This window comes from Anser brachyrhynchus (genome assembly GCF_964034855.1).
Source record: "Anser brachyrhynchus genome assembly, chromosome: 13".
Taxonomy (NCBI): Eukaryota; Metazoa; Chordata; class Aves; order Anseriformes; family Anatidae; genus Anser; species Anser brachyrhynchus.
In genome coordinates, this window is record NC_137708.1 from 16869352 (window position 1) to 16891907 (window position 22556).

General features: G+C 42.0%; 2 protein-coding genes across 4 annotated transcripts in view; one reads left to right on the top strand and one right to left on the bottom strand.

Moving 5' to 3' along the window:
* Positions 1-22556, bottom strand: part of LOC308177135 (uncharacterized protein) — a 302639-nt gene that overhangs the window by 168819 nt on the left and 111264 nt on the right. The window lies entirely within an intron of this gene.
* Positions 1-22556, top strand: part of LOC308177116 (vascular endothelial growth factor receptor kdr-like) — a 137653-nt gene that overhangs the window by 101388 nt on the left and 13709 nt on the right. Inside the window, exons 17-29 of one of the 3 annotated variants that reach the window (XM_080553854.1) lie at positions 224-359; positions 1676-1780; positions 4194-4310; positions 7654-7742; positions 9096-9261; positions 9836-9933; positions 10777-10899; positions 11008-11119; positions 15787-15886; positions 16486-16591; positions 18023-18147; positions 18430-18508; positions 21778-21872. In XM_080553854.1, coding sequence (XP_080409980.1) covers positions 224-359; positions 1676-1780; positions 4194-4310; positions 7654-7742; positions 9096-9261; positions 9836-9933; positions 10777-10899; positions 11008-11119; positions 15787-15886; positions 16486-16591; positions 18023-18147; positions 18430-18508; positions 21778-21872 — 1451 coding nt within the window. The remainder of the gene's footprint in view (positions 1-223; positions 360-1675; positions 1781-4193; positions 4311-7653; positions 7743-9095; positions 9262-9835; positions 9934-10776; positions 10900-11007; positions 11120-15786; positions 15887-16485; positions 16592-18022; positions 18148-18429; positions 18509-21777; positions 21873-22556) is intronic. The other 2 variants (XM_080553855.1, XM_080553856.1) reach the window with 2 other exon arrangements.

A 22556-nucleotide genomic window follows, 5' to 3' on the forward strand; every position in this document is an offset into this window, starting at 1 on the left:
AACACCGCTGAGAGGCAGGCATACATAAACATTTATTTCCCAGATAAGAAAAAAAGAGAGGCAGGAGCTGAAGTGATGCATGTATGGTTCAGAATAAATTTCAGAGCTAAGACTGGAATTCAGGGAACTCCCCAGCTTGCACTCAGTCTTGTAGATGACAGCTCTTTCCCATTAGAATTGCAGGGTAAACACTGTGAATAATTTCTCCAAACCCTGTTTTTAGCCCGATGCCACAGACATTAAAACAGGATACCTGTCAATTATAATGGATCCAGAGGAAATGCCTCTTGACGAGCAATGTGACCGTCTTCCCTATGACAGCAGCAAATGGGAGTTCCCAAGAGACAGACTGCGGCTGGGTGAGTGGTTTGGAGATTATTACTGTAAAGAATGATGATTTCTCATGCTCCTCAATTTCAATTGTATCTGTTGTATTACCCAAGAAGCAGCCTACCATTTAGTGCCAGCACACTCCTATCCTTTGGTGAGAACTGGCACTGAGCCACAGAACTTAGCATTATCCTTAATGGGGGGGTAACAAGAGATTTGGGAAGAAAAGCAAAGATGTCTCTCAAAAAAGTGATCACCTCTTATTGTTTTTGGAGAAGTGAAACCAAACTCTTGACAGGGAAGAAAGGTACCTCTGGGTTCTGTCCCTGTCAAAAGCATAGGGGACGATGGAAAGAGAAGTGAGTCTGAAAGGTGACAGTCTTAGGGTGAATTTTCTTTTGAAGAAGTCTTCAAATTCTTCAAATAATCAATTCTTTATCAACCATTCAAACTTGGCTTTGAGCTGTAAAGAACTACCAAGAAAAATGAACCAAATTGAATTCAACAGCTCAGCTCCTTGGGTGATGGAGCAAGGAAATGTAAAACGCAGACAGTGTTTGTTGAGAGAAACGGCAACATCTGTGTGCGATGATGAGTGCAGGGAATGTGTGTGTATGTGGGGGTGCCCACAGTGCCTTAGCTGGAAAACATGGAAGAAGGAGGAAGACAGGCAAAAAATAAAAAATAAATTAGAAGATGGTGGGACATAGGGTGAACCTGGCAGAACCAAAAAGCCAGACCACGATACCCAGTGTAGCCTTCTGCATTATGGGTCAGAGCCCTCCGAGCACACTAGGTAATATGGGCCCGAAAATTCAAAGGAAAGGGAAAATAAGAAAGATTATCACCTGAAATTCTGTTTTTTTATAGTTTTTACTTCAAAAAAATGCCAATAACTGAAGGGTCAAAGGGTCCTGACTGAGTGCCTTAGCTGGCTGTCTCTGTGACTGTGACTCATGAGAGATCAGTCTTCCACAAATCTATGTTTAACCTGGCCTCTGACTTTCCAGGGCTTGAGGATAACTGTATGTAATGTTTTTACCCTTAAGCCACATATATATCTATATATATATTTAGCCTTGCCTTCAGCTGAATCCAGATTTATTTATTCTACTCTGTTCTGTCACATACTGTATTGCATTAAAGTCATATGGATATAAATCATACTGTTTATATCCATATACTGCAAATATGTGATACAGGTTTCTGTCGACTACCGGTCTGCGTTGTGCCTGGGTGCTGGAGTCTTGGATTTCTTGCAGAGCTAAGGATGCATGTCTCCCTCTTATCTGATGCAGACTATTGTAAGCCCCCTTTGGCTCATTCTTGACTCTTGCTTCTCTAGGTAAAACACTGGGTCACGGTGCTTTTGGGAAGGTGGTGGAAGCGTCTGCTTTTGGCATTGATAAATCTTCAACCTGCAAAACAGTTGCCGTAAAAATGCTTAAAGGTACATATCCCTCTGAGATTCTCAGAAGACTCCACAGGGAACACGTGGGCAACAAGCTTCCAGTTCTCTGCTCCAAACGAGTCCCAAGTTCATTGTGTTCAGAAGGGAGTGGGTTTGCCATATGGGAGCAATTAGTCGTTATACAGTGGATGTTAACACGTAGGAAATGACAAGTGGGCTCCATGCTGTGCTGCTGATTAAGTCTTGTATTCCTAGAGGAGGAAAACAGCAGCTTCCAGGTCTGTGGGGTTAGGAGGGAAACAGATTATGGAATGTAATTACACTAGATAGTCTGAAATTGGATCTAAGCCTTCGATCACAGCCCTTCCAGATGTAGAACAGTTCAAGGGGCTGAAAAAAAGCAGTGCCAGGGGAATGAATTAGAGACAACTTGCTTCTAATTATTGAAATTAAGGAAAGCTTTCACCATTCAGCAGTGGGGAATGGATGAACTTGGAGACTGCTCTTTCATATTACATTTACATACAAAGCCTCTGCAGACAGCGCATGAATAAATGCATCAGCCAGTGCATTGGTTCGTGGGTTGGAGGATTTTAGCTGTTCACGTAGGATTTTTCAAAGGTACAGCTGATGCCTGTTGGATGGCTTTTCACAGCCCACATTGCTCTGCATCACTGCTGCATGACAGTATTAACCCTTCAGTACCATTAATCAAGAACTTCTATCACAGCATTTGCCTTCCTGGTGCTCTGCTACTTCCCATCTCTCTGAAGTGCCAAATCCATCAGTTTTTCACCTCTCTGGACCTCCTTTGAACCTTGTCTGCCTTCTCTGCATTAGCCAGTAGATCTTTAGATCATCTTCTCTCCTGCTATTGTTTTCTCTGATCCATGCCCATCTCCAGATCCATCCCTGAAATAGCCTAGAAGCCCCTGATCCAGCCAGACATCCTTCTCCATCCCAAACTTACTGGCCTGGGTAGCTCTGGGCTTTCATTCACTTCCACGCTGTGCTTCCCAGCCGATCCTCATGTCAACTCTACCCTGCCCACACATAGTCAGCAAACTCTTTGACAGTTTCTCCATCTAGTTTTACCCTTTTCTCTCCCAGTGTGACCAGCAGCCTCCTGCTCTAACCTGGCCCTCCCAAACTAATATGCCCATAATTCATCATGTTCCTGAATAAGCCAGATTCTCCAGTGGGAGTCAAACCATTCAGAAAAAAGAAAAAAAAAAAAAAAAGGCTCTGGAGATGTTTGCATTACTGTAATTCTAGCATATCTGTCATTTCCACAAAGTTGACTGGTATCTGTTCTGGCTTGAAGGCTACATCTTAACGTGCTAGATTATGTGAAGCATTTCAGAGGCTGTTCTTTTTAGATTTTACCAGGCATGTGTTCCAGCTCATGCCAGTGTAAATCAGGAGTGTCAGGAGTGATGCCACCCACATACATACCCATCTATAAACACTGTTGACTGAAGAAATCTTGGGCTTGGAATAACTCCTTCTTTATGACACATAGCTTGGTGAAAAAGTTGTTTATGGAGAACTCTACAAACAGATAAAGAGGTTACATTTGTCACACTGAGTGATCTGTTATGTAACTATTTCTTCATTTCTAAATCTTAAATGATTTTGCTAAGGGAAAAACAGAGGCAACAGGACACAGCCATTTTGTTAAAATACATTTTGACCATGAAAATTTTGGAAAGAAGATAGAGGAAATAGGCCAGTATATGAACAGAATTCTGGCCTGAGAGTGCCTTTCTTAGCTTTGCCAGCAAAAGAGAATAAAAGGACAGTGTAACTGGCCAACCAGTGCTTTGTCACGTGTCGAGTTCATGGTTAACACATAAATATGGTCCCCTCTGCTTTGCTCAGATGTGAATTTCCTGGGTCGATGAGATCTCACAGGACTGAGATTCAGCAATGCTGTACATTCTCTAGTACATTTTGGGACCCATCTTACAGATGTGCTGGATTCCTCCATCACCTGCACTGGAGTGTTGCTCAGTACTGTAGAGAAATATATTCTGAGGTATCATGGAGAAGTACTGCTAAACTGCACATCACTGCTACAAACAGAGAACATTCTGCTGTGTGGTGTTGTTGCTTGGAATGATCGTTTGTCCCTTTACTAAGCCTGCAAAATTCAGTCCTTGCAAAGGCTCTCTGGTGTCTAATTTAGGGGGATTCTAATACAGGACAGTAACCCTCTGTAACCCATTCTAGAGAAAGGAAGAGTCACCCCAAAGATAAAGTGGTGTGCCACTTCATAAAGGTCAACAACAAACAATGAAGCAGCTGAATTATTATCTATGTAAGAGTCTGAGAGGCAGAGATACTGCGAGTAACCTGGGTGGCTTTTGTTTCCAAGTATAAACAGGATTTTGCCGTGTCCTGTTAAAGATATCCTGTTGAGTAAAGATGATTTTTTCCTGTTTATCTTAAGCAGAATGTGCAACTACTAATGAATGCAAGGCTTTAATGTCTGAACTGAAGATCCTCATACACATAGGACACCATCTGAATGTAGTCAACCTGCTGGGAGCCTGTACCAAAGCTGGAGGTGAGAAATACTCAGTAAATAGGGAGCAAAGAAGCAGCACTTTCCAGATACAATGGCGTTTCAGTGTGTCTGTGGTGGAGTGTCCAAGCCTCATGCACATGTGGAACATGGCCACAACACATCAATGGCTTTTGAACATCTTCTAGCCACTGGTGTCACTTCTCTATATTCTTTTTCTCTGTCCTTTGTAAGCTTGTCTGCAAAAGAGAATATAGACTGCAGAGAGGCAGGGTCCTTAGTTGCAGTTAGGCACCCCGTCCTCCACATAGGCACCTCTGATCATTTCAAAGTTGCTTCTCCTCTTCTTCTCCCTATTCTTCCCTGCTTTATCAAGAGGTTGCACCAGGCCAAAAGGTACCTGAGGCTTCCTCTTCCCAAGCATTTCACTCTTGCCAGGCAAAGGCAGGCATTTTGCGTAGTATACAGGAAACCTTAGGCAGTCCAAAGCTGAACGGAGCAACAGCACAGATTTCCAGGGGGCTGAGCCGACATGACTTGCTATACACCAGGCAAAGAATTTGCCGGGAAACGCAAACGTGAACCAAGGGTTCCAGAAATCTTAGACCTTTGTCACTAAAAACATCCCTTCCTTTCCCATACTGCCATACAAAGCATCCTTACCTCTTACTAGACTGTACTTTAACTTAAGGGTACCAACCCTCAAAGATGCCTCTTGACTGCTTACAATTGACCTTCAGAACAATCCCGAATGGACAGATTGAAGAGAGCTGAGGACAAAGAAACCAGAGTAAAATAAGCAAAGGGGAAGGAGCGAGAGAGATGGTGCACACATCTGTTATCATCTACGACACTGAAGCTATCATTTTCCCAAAGAACATGGAGTTGTCCACTAAAGCAGGGAAAAGAAAATTTCGGTAAGGTAGATGTGCTAGGATGCCAGAAAAGAAATGTTCCCTCCAGCAAGATACTCCCAGTTCCACAGGAACAGTCAGCAAACAGCAGCCACAGACACTTCTGTAATCTGGGAGCCAGGAACAGGGAACTTGCAGGAATTCTTGCAGCACTGCAAGCCCCAAAAGCTTGTATGGGAGGATGGCCACCTTTAGCTGAACGATTTAAAGGTCGGGTGCATAAGCAAGTAGCCTTGGCTAGTAGCTGGGACTGTGAGCAGAGAAATAACAGTATGATTGCTGGTGACTCTGCTGTCCTGCCAACGAGGTGGCTTAACACAAACACGTGCCTAAAACATGGCAGCATTATGAGGAGGTCAAGAGATTTTAACAAAAACAGTAATTCGCCCATAGAGCTGTAGCTGCCTAGCAAATCCATTTCAGTAACTGATCCAATACTGTGAATGTCCATCCTCTGAGGAGCTTTTTCTCCTGAGAGTCCCTGCGCTTCCTGTTCTCCACTCTGCTCCATCCTGATGGATGAAGTATCCTCCTTCTTCCCGGCTAGCTGCTAACTCTGGGTGCAGTGGCTGAGCAGAGCAGTGCAGCAGGGCCTTGCAGGGCACTGTGGAGCCTCCAGGCAGGTGCTGGGTTGTTTGTCTTTGAGCAATGCAACTGCAGACTAAAGAAAAATAGCCTTGAGCTCTCAAGACAGACACTGGGATAAGAGTTACTATTAAAATACCATCGCAGAATATGGTGTCTTCTCCTTCTTGTTAGGTTTTATACAACCATATAGCAGTATTCCTGATGAAGACTGCCATTAAGTATGCCCATATATTATTTTACCAATATAACAAGTAACAAATTTTAACACCTTCGCTGAGTGTCTGACGTTAAGCAGTTAGAACTAATGCATAGTACATGCTTTACAATGAAGAAATAAAATACAGAGAGGCCATGCCTAGGAAGCATGTCAAAAACATGAATAGATCACTAACTGGAGCTTTAAAGCTGTGCTGGAATCTGCATTTCCTTGGGGCATCCGTGAAGGACATTTGACTTGAGGTTCTTCAGAAGTAATGTCCCCCGGGGATCTCCTTTGCACTGCCAGATCCCAGCACTCAGAACCCAAGCGAGCAGAGTTGTGTGGTCAGCAGCAGAACCACTGCTCTGAGGTGGGTCCAGATGTGTTTGTGTGCTCACTGTGCACTCAGGTGCCCAACACCTGCCAGCTGCGGTCACCAGGAACTGGAAGTCCTGAGCTGGAAGTTCAGGAAGCCCAGAGGTGAGTGCTCAGCGTAGCAGTGTTATCAGAGGTGCACGAGGTACAAGCCTGGCAGAAATATGCAGTGTTATTACTGGCAAGCTATTGATTATTACTGTTAGACTGCCCCACCTCCCTTTTCATCAGATGATCTGCTTCCAAACAGCATTTGCCACCCAGCCTGAGTCAGGATGCAGCAAGCAGGATCCCCAAGGTTCGCTCTTCCTCCCACAACCCCTCTGCTCTCCTTTCCAGCCCTGCTTTCCACCTTTTCAGTCACTATAGCACATGTCCGACTGGACCAAGGAGGCGGGCTGCAGTACAAGTCTGTGTGTGCATTTCTGGCATCGCCAGAGCAAAGTGCTGCTTAGAGCTGTCTCTTTCCTGGATGGCCAAGTGCAGCTCTTAGCATTTTTCCTTTGAAGTTCAAACACATAGGCCTGAAATACATTTCTGGACATGAAAGTAGTTGGTTACGATTGATAATAATGGATGTTTACATACATTCCAGTCCCATGATTTTACCTCATCTTACAGGTGATGATTACAAAGCTCAGTGATTGTGCCAAAGGTAGACAATGCCATCTTTCCCTTTCCTAGTGGCTCACACTGAAACATAAAAGGATTTTTCAAGCAGATCTTAAGAACATACATAATTGTATAAAAGCAGCAATTGCACTGAACTCCACAGTAGTTTGCACGGAAATAAGAAAGGAAGAAATTGATAGGACTTTCCAGGCTTTCAAAAACTTCACACTAAATATTTCTGCAAACTTTTGATTTAGAACTGTCTAGGATCCTGCACGCTTACATTGCCTCTCTTGGCATCAGCTCCACCCAAAGCATGCAATTGTAAGGGCAGCAGAGAAAAATGAGGACTACTCCATGCTATGGATCTATGTACAGGATAAAACAATGTTAATAACATAGTGGAGTGCATATTCTTATTTATCATTCCGAATTTTCTTTTGTCTATAAAAAAGAAACAAATACCAACTGTTAATCATCTAATGGAGAAAAGTAAGAATCACTACTGCATTTCCTTCTTTCCCTATCTACTACTGGTTGTGTGCTCCTGGAGTGCCAGTCCTCTGCTTCCTCATTTCCTCACCCATATAACAGGAATGACAGTATTTCCCTATTTTGGAGAGGATTTGTGAGGATAAGTTAACATTAAGTGCTTTGCAGTGCTTCAAAACTCATTTGACTCCCACTGTCTTTTCAGGTCCTTTAATGGTCATAGTAGAATATTGCAAATATGGAAACCTGTCCAATTACCTACGAGGAAAACGAGGAGATTTCATTGCGTACAAGGTAAAACATGACAGGCTTCTCATAGTCATAAGGCAACTAGCAACCACGGGCCATAAGTTGGATTGTTTTCTGCAGTGGCACTGAGACAGTCTGGTATTTATAGATTCATCCCATCATAGAATCACTTGGTTTGGAAAAGTCCTCTAAGATCATCCAGTCCAGCCTTTAATCTAGTACTGACAAGTCCGCCCTTAAACCATGCTACTTCCCACACCGTTTCAATTCCTATGAGCAAGAAAAAGGACCCTTTTTCCCTGTAGGACCTCACTCCCATCCTCTTCTTCTCTAACACCTGCTAAAGAATTAGTTGCACATACCCCAGCACTGCAGAGCCCTGGAGACAGAAAGGGAACCTCCCACGATGCCAGCACTACCCAGCACAAGGCGGTCCCAAAGAAATAGTGAAAAACTGCTATTAACTCAAAATGCAAGTCTGATCTGGAGATTTGTGCTTGGTACCACCAAAACCAGCTCCCCTCCTCCATCATCTGCCCGTTCCCATCTTCCGTCCTCACCTTCCCCTGTCCCAACCCCAGAGTCTGTGCAGTATGCAGCAGACTGGATCACAAACATGGCCCGCATTACAACATACCAAACAGTTTTGGTTTCCAAACAATTGTATCCATCCCCACAAACATTTGTGCTAGCACAGAGTCGGCTAAGATACAGAGGAAGACGGAGGAGGCCAGAAATGAGCGGTGGGGAGGGGAAGGGAGGGGACTACCTCCTCACTGGGAAAATAGAGCACCGAAAGGGCTCTCGGATCCAAGCCCTGCCAGAAACCGGAGCCTTGCCAAGGTGTTTTTTTTTCAGATGACTCGATTATTGTTGTTATTATTATCATTATTATAGCTATTGTGTACAGGCACAGAAATACATAAGGTAATTTGTGTAAGAGAAGGAGGTTTTCCTGGTACAGTCACTCAAAATTCTTTTCTCACCATTGTTTTCGTGAATTGCAGGCACTGGTTACGTTTTGCTCCCCAGGGGACGGTGAGACGGCTGCATTTCAGTGTACATCATACTATATACCTTGAACTGTGATTTTTAGTGTGGTTTCCCAGGAAAGCAAGAGGTACAGAATTACAGTATCTCTGCTCATCTGTCAGTCTCACCGAGACAGCTTCCAGCTAACTTGTATGATGGAAAATTGGAAGAAGTAAATGGAAGGATCTGTATTAATAAATAGGAAAGCAGGCTTCATTAGTTCTGCTTTTCAGGGAACATCATGTTCCAGTGTGTGTTGAGCACATCTCCAGAGGACCCTTTCTCCATATGCCATTCCATTACGTATCTTTCAATGCCCAGGCGTTACATGATCCAAAGCTAACAATCAGTTTATGCCATTTCTAGTCCCAGGAAAATTCTGACCAAGCAGAGAAAAGTCTGGATGAGTCCAACAGCGATTTGACCGAACTGATCAAGAGACGCCTTGAGAGCGTAGCCAGCACTGGAAGCTCTGCCAGCTCAGGATTTATTGAAGATAAGAGTTACAGTGATTCTGAAGAGGATGAAGAAGGTAAAAGAAACCTACCTAATTCAAGATCTTTTATTAAGATTTCTTTTACTTCTTTTGCTGCTTCTTGCACAGCGTCACACACGCTGTCACACACTTTACACTGCTTGACTTCTTCCAGAAATTGCAGATTCTTTCTTCTGCATGTGCCCCTCCAACTTTCCCACAAAAAGAGATTTGCAGTAACATATGTGTATAAAAGCTGCTCCTATTGTGTAGGAGGAGTAACAGCAATATTTTACTTCATTTTCATGAAGATTTGTTGGGGCCAATCTGTCCCCAGTCTCTCTGCTCACTATAAATAGTTCCCTTCACTTTTATCCCCAGATGTTGTTTTCCCCATAGCTAAATTATGTAATTATGTGAATAATGTAGGGTGAAACTTTTTGAATCATCTGATCCTCTACCCCCAGGTCAGTGGTTCCCAAACCAGTAGAGCTGTAGCTCTGTAGAGAACTCAGGAAGCTAACACTATTCAGAAGCAGGACTGGGGTCATCAGCATGGAACTGGCACCAGTGTTGAAAAAGTTCAGGAGCTGCTGCCCTAGAGTTGTGCTGTGTCTGTGATCTCTCCTAGATGCTGAGGATCTGTACAAGCGGCCTCTGACGCTGGAGGATCTGATATGCTATAGCTTCCAAGTGGCGAAAGGGATGGAATTTCTCGCCTCCAGAAAAGTGAGCTCATTAAAACATCAGGGCTGAACCTCTTTCCTACAATCATGGGCATCTGATATGAAGAAATCCAAATATGCTTTTGAGCCTGTGCAATCTGCTATTTGCTTTTGTAATAAAGTGTCTGAGACCACATTAGCTCTAGTGGTTAAGCAGTCAGCAGCACTGAAGGAGTTGTGAAGGAATATCTATCACCTTCTTGGCCAGAGACAGGAGTGAATGCAGATTGTAAGACCATTTGCAGAACTGCCTCTTAAATAAATGCAGAAAGGTTTCTTGTAGAGAAAGATCCTGCTGGTGTGGTCAACAAAAGCACTATTGAAAAATGAAGAGGGAGCACACCACTATTTGTTCAGCATGTCACTTATGTTGGAGACTATCAGCAAAGTCAGCACCTCTTTTGCATAGAAAAGAAAAAAAAAGTATGTTTGTAGCCTGTAGAAAGACTGCTTTTTTGTGTAAATCTAATGTAATATATATACCAAAGTACACACCAAACGGTAATTGCCTGTGTGAAACTACTGCAGTCTTACACACTTTTGCACACTGATGTGCAAATATGGCTGCAGCTGCTTTCTGATCTCTCCCAGACTTGGCACAGAATAATTAACTGGAAAATGGCACTCCCTTAGTCTCACTGTAACCTTGGAAGTTACTTCAGACAGAAAAATCTGAAAACTAACTGTGATGCTTGGTTTGTTATTTTCTCTTTTTCTCTTTAACCTGTTTGGCAACAAAAACTCATTTATCTTTCCACTTCCCAAGGAGGTCTCAGGCTTTCAGCTCTAGCGGTGGCCCGTTGTCCAGGCGGACGCTCTGATCTTGCCTGTCTTCATTCCTTCACAGTGCATTCATCGGGATTTGGCAGCAAGGAACATCCTTCTTTCAGAGAACAACGTGGTTAAGATCTGTGACTTTGGACTAGCCAGGGATATTTACAAAGACCCTGACTATGTACGGAAAGGAGATGTAAGTGGAAGAAACTTGAAATGCTAATCTCAAATTTGTATTCCCCCAGGACTCGAGCAGATTACTAACAACAGTTCTGGCAACGTGTTATGTCTTTTGCATTCTCAGGCAAGACTTCCACTCAAATGGATGGCTCCAGAAGCTATTTTTGATAAAATTTACACAACACAGAGTGATGTATGGTCTTTTGGAGTGCTGCTATGGGAAATATTTTCCCTAGGTAAGAATGGCTTAAAACCCTTTTTTCCCCTAATTTATGGCTCTCTTGCTATGAAAAGCTTTTAACAAAAGATGGTAGGGTGATGCCATGTTTCTATTTCAGTTAGTACAATTGCACAGTGCGTATCAGGTGTAAAATAAAGTCACCGGGCTGAAGTCAATGAGAACTGTATCTGGCAAAGTACATGAAAACAGTGAATACCAGGGAGCAGAAGCAGGAATAAACCAAATCCAAAACACTGGACCTGACATTTGCAGTAATTGAAACCAACAGAGCACTGTGATAATGCAAGCCTCAGTTGCTCAGGAGTGAAATATTTCTTTGAGAGCAATGAAAAAGTTCCCCCATCAAACTGTATTTTCCCCTAAGCTGGATGCTTCAGGAAACCACGCAGCCCAGAGGCTGCAGAGGATTACACCGCTGTTGACACAGTGGTCTGATGCTGCTGGTGGCAGACCAGGAAACCCATGGGAGTTTGCCCACATGACATTTTATCTCAGCTTGGTTATCTTCCCCACAAAATCCAAGTCAGATGTTAAGTACGAAAAATGTATTGGCAAGAGCTGCCATCAGGTTGATATGAAAGCCAGCCAGTGCTAGACTCTGCATAAGTCATTTTGGCAGCAAACAGGTAGAATGCATACTTCTCTGGCCATACCATTTGCAAGCCACAACGTTTTTGAGAAAAATAGTAACAGCATTCTTTACACACCAGAGATTTCATCTTCTGGTGCTGTTAGAAATCTCAGCCTCACTAAGATCTGGTTACTGTACAGCAGATAAAGCCCTGAAATTTAGACAAGCAGTCTTACAGACAGTGGGATTTTACTGCTCTCAAATTCTCCTTGCAGAGTGGCAAGTCCTGTTTTCCTGAGGGAATTTAGGAATGCCAGCTCTGGCTTCCTAATCAGCATTCGCAGGCAAAAGAAAACAAGAAGCACTGTCAACTTAAGCTGCTGAATTTTAAAGCTAACTGTAATCTGCTATCTTTGGTCCACCGATCAGTTGCAGTTAATGATTAGGCTCAAGATGCCAAGTCGAGATCTGGCTGCAAAGTCTGGAGCTATTTCTAACCTAAGCTTTATTCAGGGCTGTTAGCAAGGAACACAACCTGGTTCCAGTCCAAGCCTTTGATTTGGACTTTTCTCTAGCTTATATCAGCATGCAAAACGGAAAGTTCACACCCAGGTGGTTAAAACAAGTGGCAGGTGCTGCTTTCCCCAGAGTCCAGTCCTATTTATTTACAGCTTTGTTACTTTGGTGTAACACTTCATGGCTCTGTAACAGCATCACCTGCTGCATGTGTTTTGAAGCACCACAGAAAGATGAAGCTCCAGAAGCAGGAGCAATGCCCCAGCTCTGATAGATGATTACAGAAGATGCATTATTAGCATTAGCATGCAGAGACACGCTCAGAAGGGACAGTCTCTCCATTGCGCATCTCCAAGGAAGCAAATGAGCTGAATAGCGATGAATGGCAAGAGCCACTTCATAAGGCAAACTAGTTATGCCATTCCCAAAGGTCCTGGCAGTGTTTAACAGATGTGAACTTTGGGTCATTTGGCCTTTAATACCTAAGACTAATAAAAATTAAAATATATTCACTGAAATTAATCTCTATTTTTAACTGTTCGGAAGAAAATCATTTATCTGCTTGCTTTTCATCTTAGACGGCCTCTTTTCTTAATGAAGGTGCTTACTTGGAACAATGGGCTGTCCTCTTCTGAGTTCAGGGGAATCTACTCAATTACTCCGAGGGCTGCCATCCGTAGGGCAGCCTCTGCCCTCACTATGACGTAGATCACAAACTGCTTTCTTCACTCCATGGCACAGATTCAAAACCAAGTCGTTTTCTCTAAGAGGGTTTTTCATACAGATCATCCAGGCATGCCTGTGGCTTGGCACTACTCACATCTGCCGCTCACATGATAAATATTTAATTAAGAATTCGTGTCACTGATTGAACTCTCTTATATAAAAGTTTTACAGATCATTGAGAGCCAAGGGATGGAAAGTTCTTTGTCGTTGCTACAGGGTGTGTTTTGGCTCCCACTTACAACCACTGCTTTTTACTGGGTTCCACAGACTTAGCACCCTCCAAGCAAGGAGCAGACAGATTAGCAAAATGCACAGTTGGTTTGAGTGGGGGTCCTGTCGGGGTCAGAAGTTGAATGAAGCACGATACGCTTCCTCTAGAAAGGCTGGCAGACTGGACCCATTTCAGTGGTACACAGGAAATCAGGGCTTGAGAGGCTGCCAATGTTGATCTGGGACTGGGTTTGCACTGGGGTTTGCTTGATTTAAATGGGGTCAGCACACCTCATGTCAGGCAGTGCCAGCAGTTTCTAATACATCGGGAAGGCACTCACATGGCACTTTACAGAATGTTGTCATCCCTTGGAATTTAAATGTGCAGTGTTCAAAAGGCAATCAGATGTAATTACATAAACAAGCGGTGCCTGGTAGTATAATATCAGCATCTTATTATCCTACTAAAATAAAACCAAGATCAAAAGAGTGCTACTATATCCAATGCATGCCACATCTTTGAGCATTTTGAAACAGATTTTCCCCTAAGGAAAACATCATGTTTAGGCCTTATACCATATGTTTCAGCCTACATTTCTTCCAAGCTGTCTCAGCATCCCAAACCCGGGTTACTACGTAGTTCAGACAAAGTGCAGTGGTGAATGGAGGTGGAAAGGGAGATTTCCTCCCTTCTGAGATCTGAGCTGCCTCCAGCTAGGAGGAGACCAGCAGCAGTCAAAGTGTAAACTACCAAAAGATTTTGCAATCAAAAGTAATTCGTCATTGCCTTCCCTGTACTTGCTCACCCCAACACATTGCAGTTGAGAAGATCAATGACATTATCAAGAAAAGGTAACTCAGATTGCCAGATCAAGTGGAATTCTTGATCTTGAATGGGAATTCCCCATTTCCACTGTGTTGCCCTCAAGGTCTCAGTCCCAATCAATCTATTTGCAAGACTAATTCTTGTCAGCAATTATTATGATCATAATGACAGGCCAAAGACAAAACTAAGAAGGAAAATCGAGATGCAAAGCAGAAATGATGCTCCTGACTATTTCTAATCTACATAACTTCAGGAAACACTCTTGATACTGTGATCTGATGCTTACACATAAAGGCATTTCAGATGTGCCATGGCTAAGTGTCCCTGAGCTTTGAATGTCATTGGAACCTATTTGTTGTGTTGAGATGCTCTCTTAGGAAGTTGCCAGGATTTTTGTCCCCCAGTGCATAGTTTTGCAGACTGAGTGGTCAGATTCACAAAGTAGAATAATTCTGGGAACAGCCACATTTTGGCACTCTCTTCACTGCCTTCTTCCAAAAGACTTCTGCTGGGCTTGTTGTGCCCCCAGGTGCACAGCACACAATGCTGTTTCCAGACTGGGGAAAAATATACAGGAAATAAATACGCAGGAATGTTGTAGACAGAAAATCATATATAGATTCCTTGAGGGCTGGATACAGATCCAGATTCCATTCAATCCCCTATGTTAAGACTTGATTAAATTTTCTTCCAAATTCACTATCCAGCCTCTAGGATGCCAAAATGTGAAAGACAAGGGTTGTACTACATGTGAAACCTTTGCTGAGGAGGAAGGGAGGAAATTTTACAGATCTTTCAGGTAGATCTACAATAGGTTCAGTAACCTTTCAAACTTCAGTGCAGACATCTCTCAGATTGTACCTGTGAGGTCCGGATTAGTCAGGTGCCAGAGCACTTTCACAAATTATATGTTAGTTCCCCTTATTCATGGTGCACTGTAAAATGCAGATGTCATACAACAAAGATCACAACCTCTGAAAGGCGCCCATTCTCTCATTAGTTGCAGAGAAAGCAGATTCATTTATTATTTCTCTGAAGATAACTATTTACACAGGAATGTGAGACAAATCTCACTCGTTTTTGATGGCTGGTAGGCCAGCTTTTGTGCAAGTTAACCTAACACTACCAGTCCCTTTCCAGAAGCCTACCTCTCAATTACAGTTGCCACGAGCTATTCTTCCCGGTTTCACACTAACATTTGAGTGGCCCTGAAAATAAGCAGCACTGAATTCACACTCAGAAAAGAAAACAAGGCTAAAAATGTGGAAGGTTGTTTCTGAAGGAAGTTTTACCTGCGGGACTGCATGAAACATATACAGTACTAGACTGATGAACCAGGACAGAAGGACTGCAATTCCATGCCTGGGGATGAGCTGCAAGGTTCTCCTGGCCTTGGGCAGAAGCCAGATGCCTAAAGCTTTCTTTGCACTTACTGGGAGAGGCCAGAGATGCTGAGGCAACAAATGGTTAGCAGGATTTTACTTGATGTGTATTCAATTAGTGCAGGATATCGGCAGACTGACAGTTTGGGAAACAGAACGTAACTAATTGAATGAGCTGGAACTTACCTATCTCTGACCAAGAGGTCACCTGAAGCCTCAGACTAATAGCATTTATTTCTCTTCTGCCATGTTTTACTTTGGAGTGGTCCTGCCTATATTACAAATTCAGAGGAGGCAGCATGACTGAAATCCCAACCCCTTCTGTGTTCTAGCTTCTTTTGCTGTCAGAGTCTAGGTAAACTCGAATTTTCAGCAGATATCACTGATGTGTGTTTACATCACTGGAGCCACCTCCTTGTTTCTCCCATCAGGTGCCTCACCATACCCCGGAGTGCAGATAGATGAGGACTTTTGCCGACGGCTCAAAGAAGGAACCCGGATGCGATCTCCAGAATATTCTACTCCGGAAGTGTAAGACCTCCTGGCTTTGTGTTGAGCGCTACTACATGTCATTCAAGCCTCACAAAGCAGATTGTATTGAAGTGTGGAGGAGGAAGGAGACCTCATCGCATGACAGCTACATATTTTGTATTTTGTTTTCAGAAACATTGTAGTTGTGCATGCCTTGGGTATCCTGATACCACAGATGAATTCTAACGAAATACCAAATCAGCTTGACCTTTGCCAACAACAAGATTAACAGATCTTCCCAAGTCAGATGTAGTTCCTGAATCTCAATTCAGGAGACTACTGTGTCTGACTTGATTTCCAAATCTGAGACAGAAACTAGGCATTTGTAACTACGACTTATTTCGGCAAAGCCAGTGGGACCTATATCAGTCAAGTTTAAAGTTAAGTGAAAACAAAAAGCCTACAGGCTTATTTGAAACATGGAAGTATGGATGGAAAAAGCATTCCACGTGAAACTACAGTAGAATTTCAGAACATGGAGATCTGAACGTGTCTTAATCCAAAACTACCTAAATGATGACCAAAACAAGCAGTAGCAGAAAGAAACAGCTTGGGAGCAAGCTCTTATCCTTTTCTTATCACCTGTGGTTTTTCTCTAGCTACCAGACGATGCTGGATTGTTGGCATGGAGTGCCCACAGAGAGGCCTACTTTCACAGAGCTCGTGGAGCGTTTAGGAGATCTTCTTCAGGCCAATGTACAGCAGGTACAGCAATACAACTACTTCTTCAATGAATGTGTACCTGTATAGAAGTGGATGTGTGTGGCCATGCATATACATGGACACAAGCACAGACTATGTTGAGCAGTGATACTAGATTGGACTTCATAGCAGAGGTTGCAAGGAAAATGGCTGCTGGAATGAGTAAATAAAATGTTAACTATTCAAAGGGGATTATAGTTCAAAACCAGACATTTATCCATACCTAATAAGAGAAACTTACGGTACGTTAATTAAAAAATAGGCTCAGTTGCCCCTTAGAGTAACAATGGTGCTTTATCTCACAATTTTAATTAGATTCCAATATAGTAAGCTGCCAGTTGGTATGAACTTTCTCTCTCATTTTCTGAGCTTATGTTCATCAGTGCTCTTAGGAGCTTTAAAAGGATGCAGTTTAAAGCTCAGAAAGACAATTACATAATTATTGATTTCGTAATAGTTAAATCGGTTTCCTTCTTCACTAAAAGCAACCAGACCAGTTATGTAACTGTCAATTCAATTTAAGAAGAAATCAAACACTCCCCTCCAGCTCCTTCCTGTTTGTAAACAAATTTAGTGAAGCTAAGTTGAAGAGGGCCCAGTTTGCAATATGAAGAGCTTGTGAGTTTTATCCTGGAACCAAAGCAAATTAACGAGACATAAAAATCATGGCAAGGGAATAGGGCACTAAATTGGTTCTCAGAATTAAAAGAAATAAGAAAGCAAAGGGAAACTTGCACAAATAGTTTTAAGACTTAGTCATTTCTGAAGATTTCTACAGTGGTGTAAATGACAATGCAGAGTTTATTAAGATGTGACCTGAATTCCATTAAACTTGCAGCAGCAATTCCTTGTAAGGACAAGAAATAAGATCCTTTAAGGCTACCATTTTAAGGAATGGCTCTTACTATGCTGCAACTCCTTAAGTTGCAGATAAGGAAAAAGTCTATAAGTAAGACAATATTCTTTTACCAATTCCAAATTCTGTTCAAATCGTATCAGCCATGGGGACTTTGTGACTTCCAGCCACTCCCTCCCTTCTCCCAGACATGTGGCTTAAACTTGGTTTGAGGTGTCCCCGAGACTGGCCCCTTGGAACAAAACACTGCAGAGCCGTATGGGAGGGACATTTACAAGTTTTAACTGGAACGCTACAGACAATATTCAGCCATCTTATGTCATAGATTACCTGAAGCGAACAATTTCCCTCATACAAAGCCTTCTGTGCAGTAAGTGTTGGATAAAGCTACACATTTTAACTTACATGTGTTGTGAAGAACATCAATGAACACCTTACAGAAACATCATAAAGTTAAAATAAAATATAGTCCTGTCTCAGTGTAAAGCTCTGTTTCATATGATAACCTTTAACATCTGAGATGCAGTACAAGATGGATTTTACCAGCTTTGTGTTCTTTTGTGTTATTTATTATATAGGATGGTAAAGACTATATCCCACTGAACATCACGTTGTGCCCCGATGGAGAGTCTAACTCCAAAACTTGCCCTGTGGAAGAAAATTTGAACAACTGTGTCAATCGCTGGAGCGCAGTGGAAACTGGGTAAGAAAAATACATGGGTGAGTATGGGTGAGGGGGAGAGAGAGAGAGAGAGAGAAATAAAGATCTGATATAGCTGGGCACTGTTTGTTGTCCTCTCTCCATATGGCTGTTTTAAAGGAGTTGGACAGGCGCAATTGCCAGGGCATCGCTTGTTAGTTAGAAAAGAAGAAAAAGGAAGACTGGTATGGGAAATTGAGCTGTGTCAGGGATATTAATTGAGTTACCAACCAGTGCAGCGTCTGCTTGGGTTTTATGCTGACCCCTCAACTTTCTTGCTTTCAGTAACAACAGCAAGAAGCGACCACTGAGTGTGAAGACATTTGATGAGGTGCCAGTGGAAAAGGAGAAAGTGATACATGAGGTAAGCGAGGTGATTGCATCCTTCTCCAGCAGGTTCACAGATCACTTGTCACAAGCACCAGAAACAGTTAGTAGAGCTTTTGAAATGTGTTTGGTAAGAAAAAGCTTTAAATCAATCAGAAAATTTGGTCCTAGCATCTCACACATAGGTCTGTGTGACAACAGAGGAACCTGCGCTTAGTTGGACAAACAATTTAAAGAGAAGCTCATGCATGATTATCCTGGCTTTGATCAGGCTAAGGAGCTTTACCTTACAGCTAAACAGGAACTTATTTCAGCATGTTTTTGTTTTGTTTCCCGTAAGAAAATGGCAGCTCACTGAGAGGGCCCCTTTCGAAGGAAATGTGTCCAGAAGAGATTCTGGCTGCCTGAGACAGCCAATAACTTGCTGGTGAGGGTGCTTAGTTCAGGAAAGACAAGACCAAGATTCAAGATCCTGCTTTACTTGATTCAAAGGGCTTTAACTCTGGATTTTCCACGCCCTAGGTGGCCATATTTATTGCTAGCTTAATGGCTCTCTGCAGGTGGGAGGGTATTGGTTTCATTTGCACTCCAGTGGAAAACAAAAGCCTGTTTCATTGTGGAATGATGGTTCAGCTTGTTGCCTTCCCCTGAAACTACAGGTTTCAAAGGTGGAGGTTATTTTCTGTTTTTACTTCCTTATTTAAATGAAACAAAACTCATGAATGTCCTCTACAGTTCAGGTACTTGTGGGCTGCAGTGCCACATGCACTCAGTGATTCTATGTCACTACGGACAGCCCCTTGTAATGCATGTTTGAAGCAGACACAAATTGGAAGAAATTGGATAGAAATGGAAGAAGGCATGCATCAGCTGGCTAGGAGCAGAAACAGGAAAGGAGGACGTGTGCAGTTTTATAGCAACAAGTCTGTCTATCTGCTCAGCTGCTCAGGGAACAGTCCCACACCCTCCAGCTACCGCTCCCCCTTGAGCAGCCAGCCCTTCCTCAAATCAGCTCTCTTGGGAAGTGTCAAGTCTCCAGCTACAACCTGTCCTGGACATATATCAGGTCCTTGACAAACAGAACATCTATCTCGTCTGTTCCCTTGTTAGCACAGCCTCGATGCCCGCTATTCCCTAGTATTTTGCCAAATGTAATTTCTGTGCCTTTATCAGTGCATCTTAGGGATTAGAAGGGTTAGCATTTTCCCTGGCTCTTGCATCTTTCCTTTTGCAGGATAAAAGTCTGTCTCTCTGAATCACGCAAAGACATTTAGTAGATAGATCTGGTATCAGTAAGAGATTACTGCTGCCAGCATGAGCATTACTTTCCTAAATGCTCCTTCTTGGCATTTTAAAGTCCTTACAAGGAGGGAGAAAAGCTTCAAAAAAAGGGTAATACATTAACAGATCAGCAGTGAAAGTGAGATTTCAATTGGAATCTTTTACAGTGAAATTGCGATGTGATCTACTTTTGGACTAATTAAGTGTACTTAGATTACTGTAATTATCTTAAATACCAAGACATGAATACTGGTTTGGTCATTATTTCAAACAGTTGCCCAGGAACTCTAAAAGTGCTCTACCACGCCTTCCTGCAATTGTGCTACTTCTCTGTAGTCTCTGCTAAGATTTTCTAACAATTTTTCTGTAAGCAGAATGAAAAGCAGTAATCAGATGAATTATTTCTAGACCACATATTTTACGGAGAAATAATAAAGATAAAAGGCAGAGAGAAATTCTGACAAAAGTTTTTGACAGATTCTAATTAATTTAAGATTTTACTTTATATATTGGAAAGCAGTTTCTGAACTGATTTTATTAACAACTGATATATTACCAAAACATTTATTAAAAAGCTTTTGCTTTTATTTTTTCTGTTTTAGTCAGATCGAATGGTAAAATACAGATACCTACAGTTTCACTTCCCATGTTGAAGTCTTTTGCTTTCTTGATTTTGATAGACAACACGTGGCTTGTGCAACTTTTCAGCATCAGGAAATATTTCAAATGCAAAGAAATCCCTTGGGATATTTAATATTTTGAAACTTACTTAAAACAAGGACTGTGAACTGGTGTAGCACTTAGCACAATAACAGCTTGATCTTAATCACAACCTTGAGACTCAATTTTAGGTGCAGCTGCATCACAACCTCAACTTTAAATCTAATCAAGATAGTTTTGTGGGATAGGTCGTGAAAATTTCATATCTCAAGCACAATTAGCCTTTTAGGCTATATATTCTTGCAAGACATCTGGATTTGCCAAACTGATACTGAACTTCCGCTCCCCCCTAAATATATCTGTTTCTAATACAGTGTATTTCTTGTAGGTATTTAAGTTACGCTTTATCTGATGAGCGTAGACAGTATTATTGGATATATTCTTTATGAATTTCTGTCCATTCCTGTGTCTCAGCTGTCCTATCTAGATGATATCCATATGGCCTACTTAATATCAATTTCAGGTTTGAAAATGTCAAATTGTTTTTTTGATATGTTCATTTCAAGAATGCATTTTCAAAATACAAAAAAAAAAGCATTTTCAGTGCTGCAACAGCTACATATTGGTACATTAATGTACATTTAAAACATTTTTTTTAAAAAATGATCATCATAACTAAGGTAAATGTTCTCAGGCTAAACAGCATCATTATCAGTATCAGTTCGCTAAAAGCTGATGAAACTGGCCCTTATAAGAGACTATTTGGAGGAATGGGCTTGATTTCATATACCATGTGGCCATATCTCTGTGTTTCTGTGTTAAGCGTGTCACTAAATAGCATGCAACTGAAAGTTCTGATGCAAACACATGCCTTGCAGGTTTTTGGCTGGTATTCCATTCTACGTGATAATATCCATGATCTTGCAATTATGTGGAATAGCTGGTAGCTCCTACATTAAACTCCAGTACGCAAGCAGCAGTATATTGCACTGCAATATAACACCTACGGATGGCCACCTTGTTGGCCGTCTCCCCCTAATAACTGCCTAGACAAGGAGCCCCTACAGGCCACCATGGAGGAGAAGCTGCATTCCCCTGCTCTTGTTTTACCTGTTCTGTAGCTGGAGATAATTTGATAAGATGAAGTTCTATCGACTTGCCCCAAAGCTGCATCAGCGCAAAATAATAGCCAGAATTTGTTATTTTAACTAGATACTTGACTTTCTTTCTCCACTGACTTTAATACTGGTTTAGTCTGACTCTTCTCCACACTCTCCCCTTGGCAAACCACTTCTAATTTAAAAGTGCTCCATGCTGTCACATCAGTCGGCACTCTGCTGATGTCCTCTTCCTTTTGCTACACAGGAGTCAGACAGCGGGATGGTGCTGACGTCAGATGAGATAAAAAGCCCAAAGAGGCTGGAAATCCGTTCCTGGCCTTATGGGATCATGGCGTTAGCGTGAGTACTGAGTACTTTTTGTTTATTTCTTTGGAAGTCAGTGTTCCATTCAGAAAAATGCTTCCAAAGTTTACAATTTTGTTTCCGATTCCAAAAGAAAAACTGTTACACAATCTAAACAGGCTAGAAGGAGAAGCAACTCTGGGTTTCAATACTGTAATAGAAAGGTCACAGTTAATGTATTTTAAGATCAAGGAAACTATGATGTAAACTGCTTCCAAAAAGAAGCTGAACATAAAACACACTTCCAGGTCTCTGGAAGGAAGGCTGTATTGTCGAATTTATGATACAAGAAGGATAATTAACACAATAAATTGATTCATGTGATAAAAATGAAAACTCATTTCATCAGCTTTGAGCACATAAAGTCTTATCAATCAATTTAACTGTTTTTTCTTTTTTTTTTTTTCAAAAAAGTCAAGTAGACTTTAGATACAGGACTTGCAGTTTTGCATCTGATGAGATGTGAGAAAAGTTAAGAAGCAATGTTTAGTAAAGGAGAGTACAGATATATGGATGAAATGTTTGATAAAGAATAGTATAAGCACTGCAAAGCTGTCTAAGGTACATTTACCAGAACTGTGATTTCTACACTTGTTTTTTCATTACTATGATGACAGTCCCCCAGAGAACTGGGGGGGGACTACCTTTAAGCCTACCACCTACAGGATCCGATGAATTGCA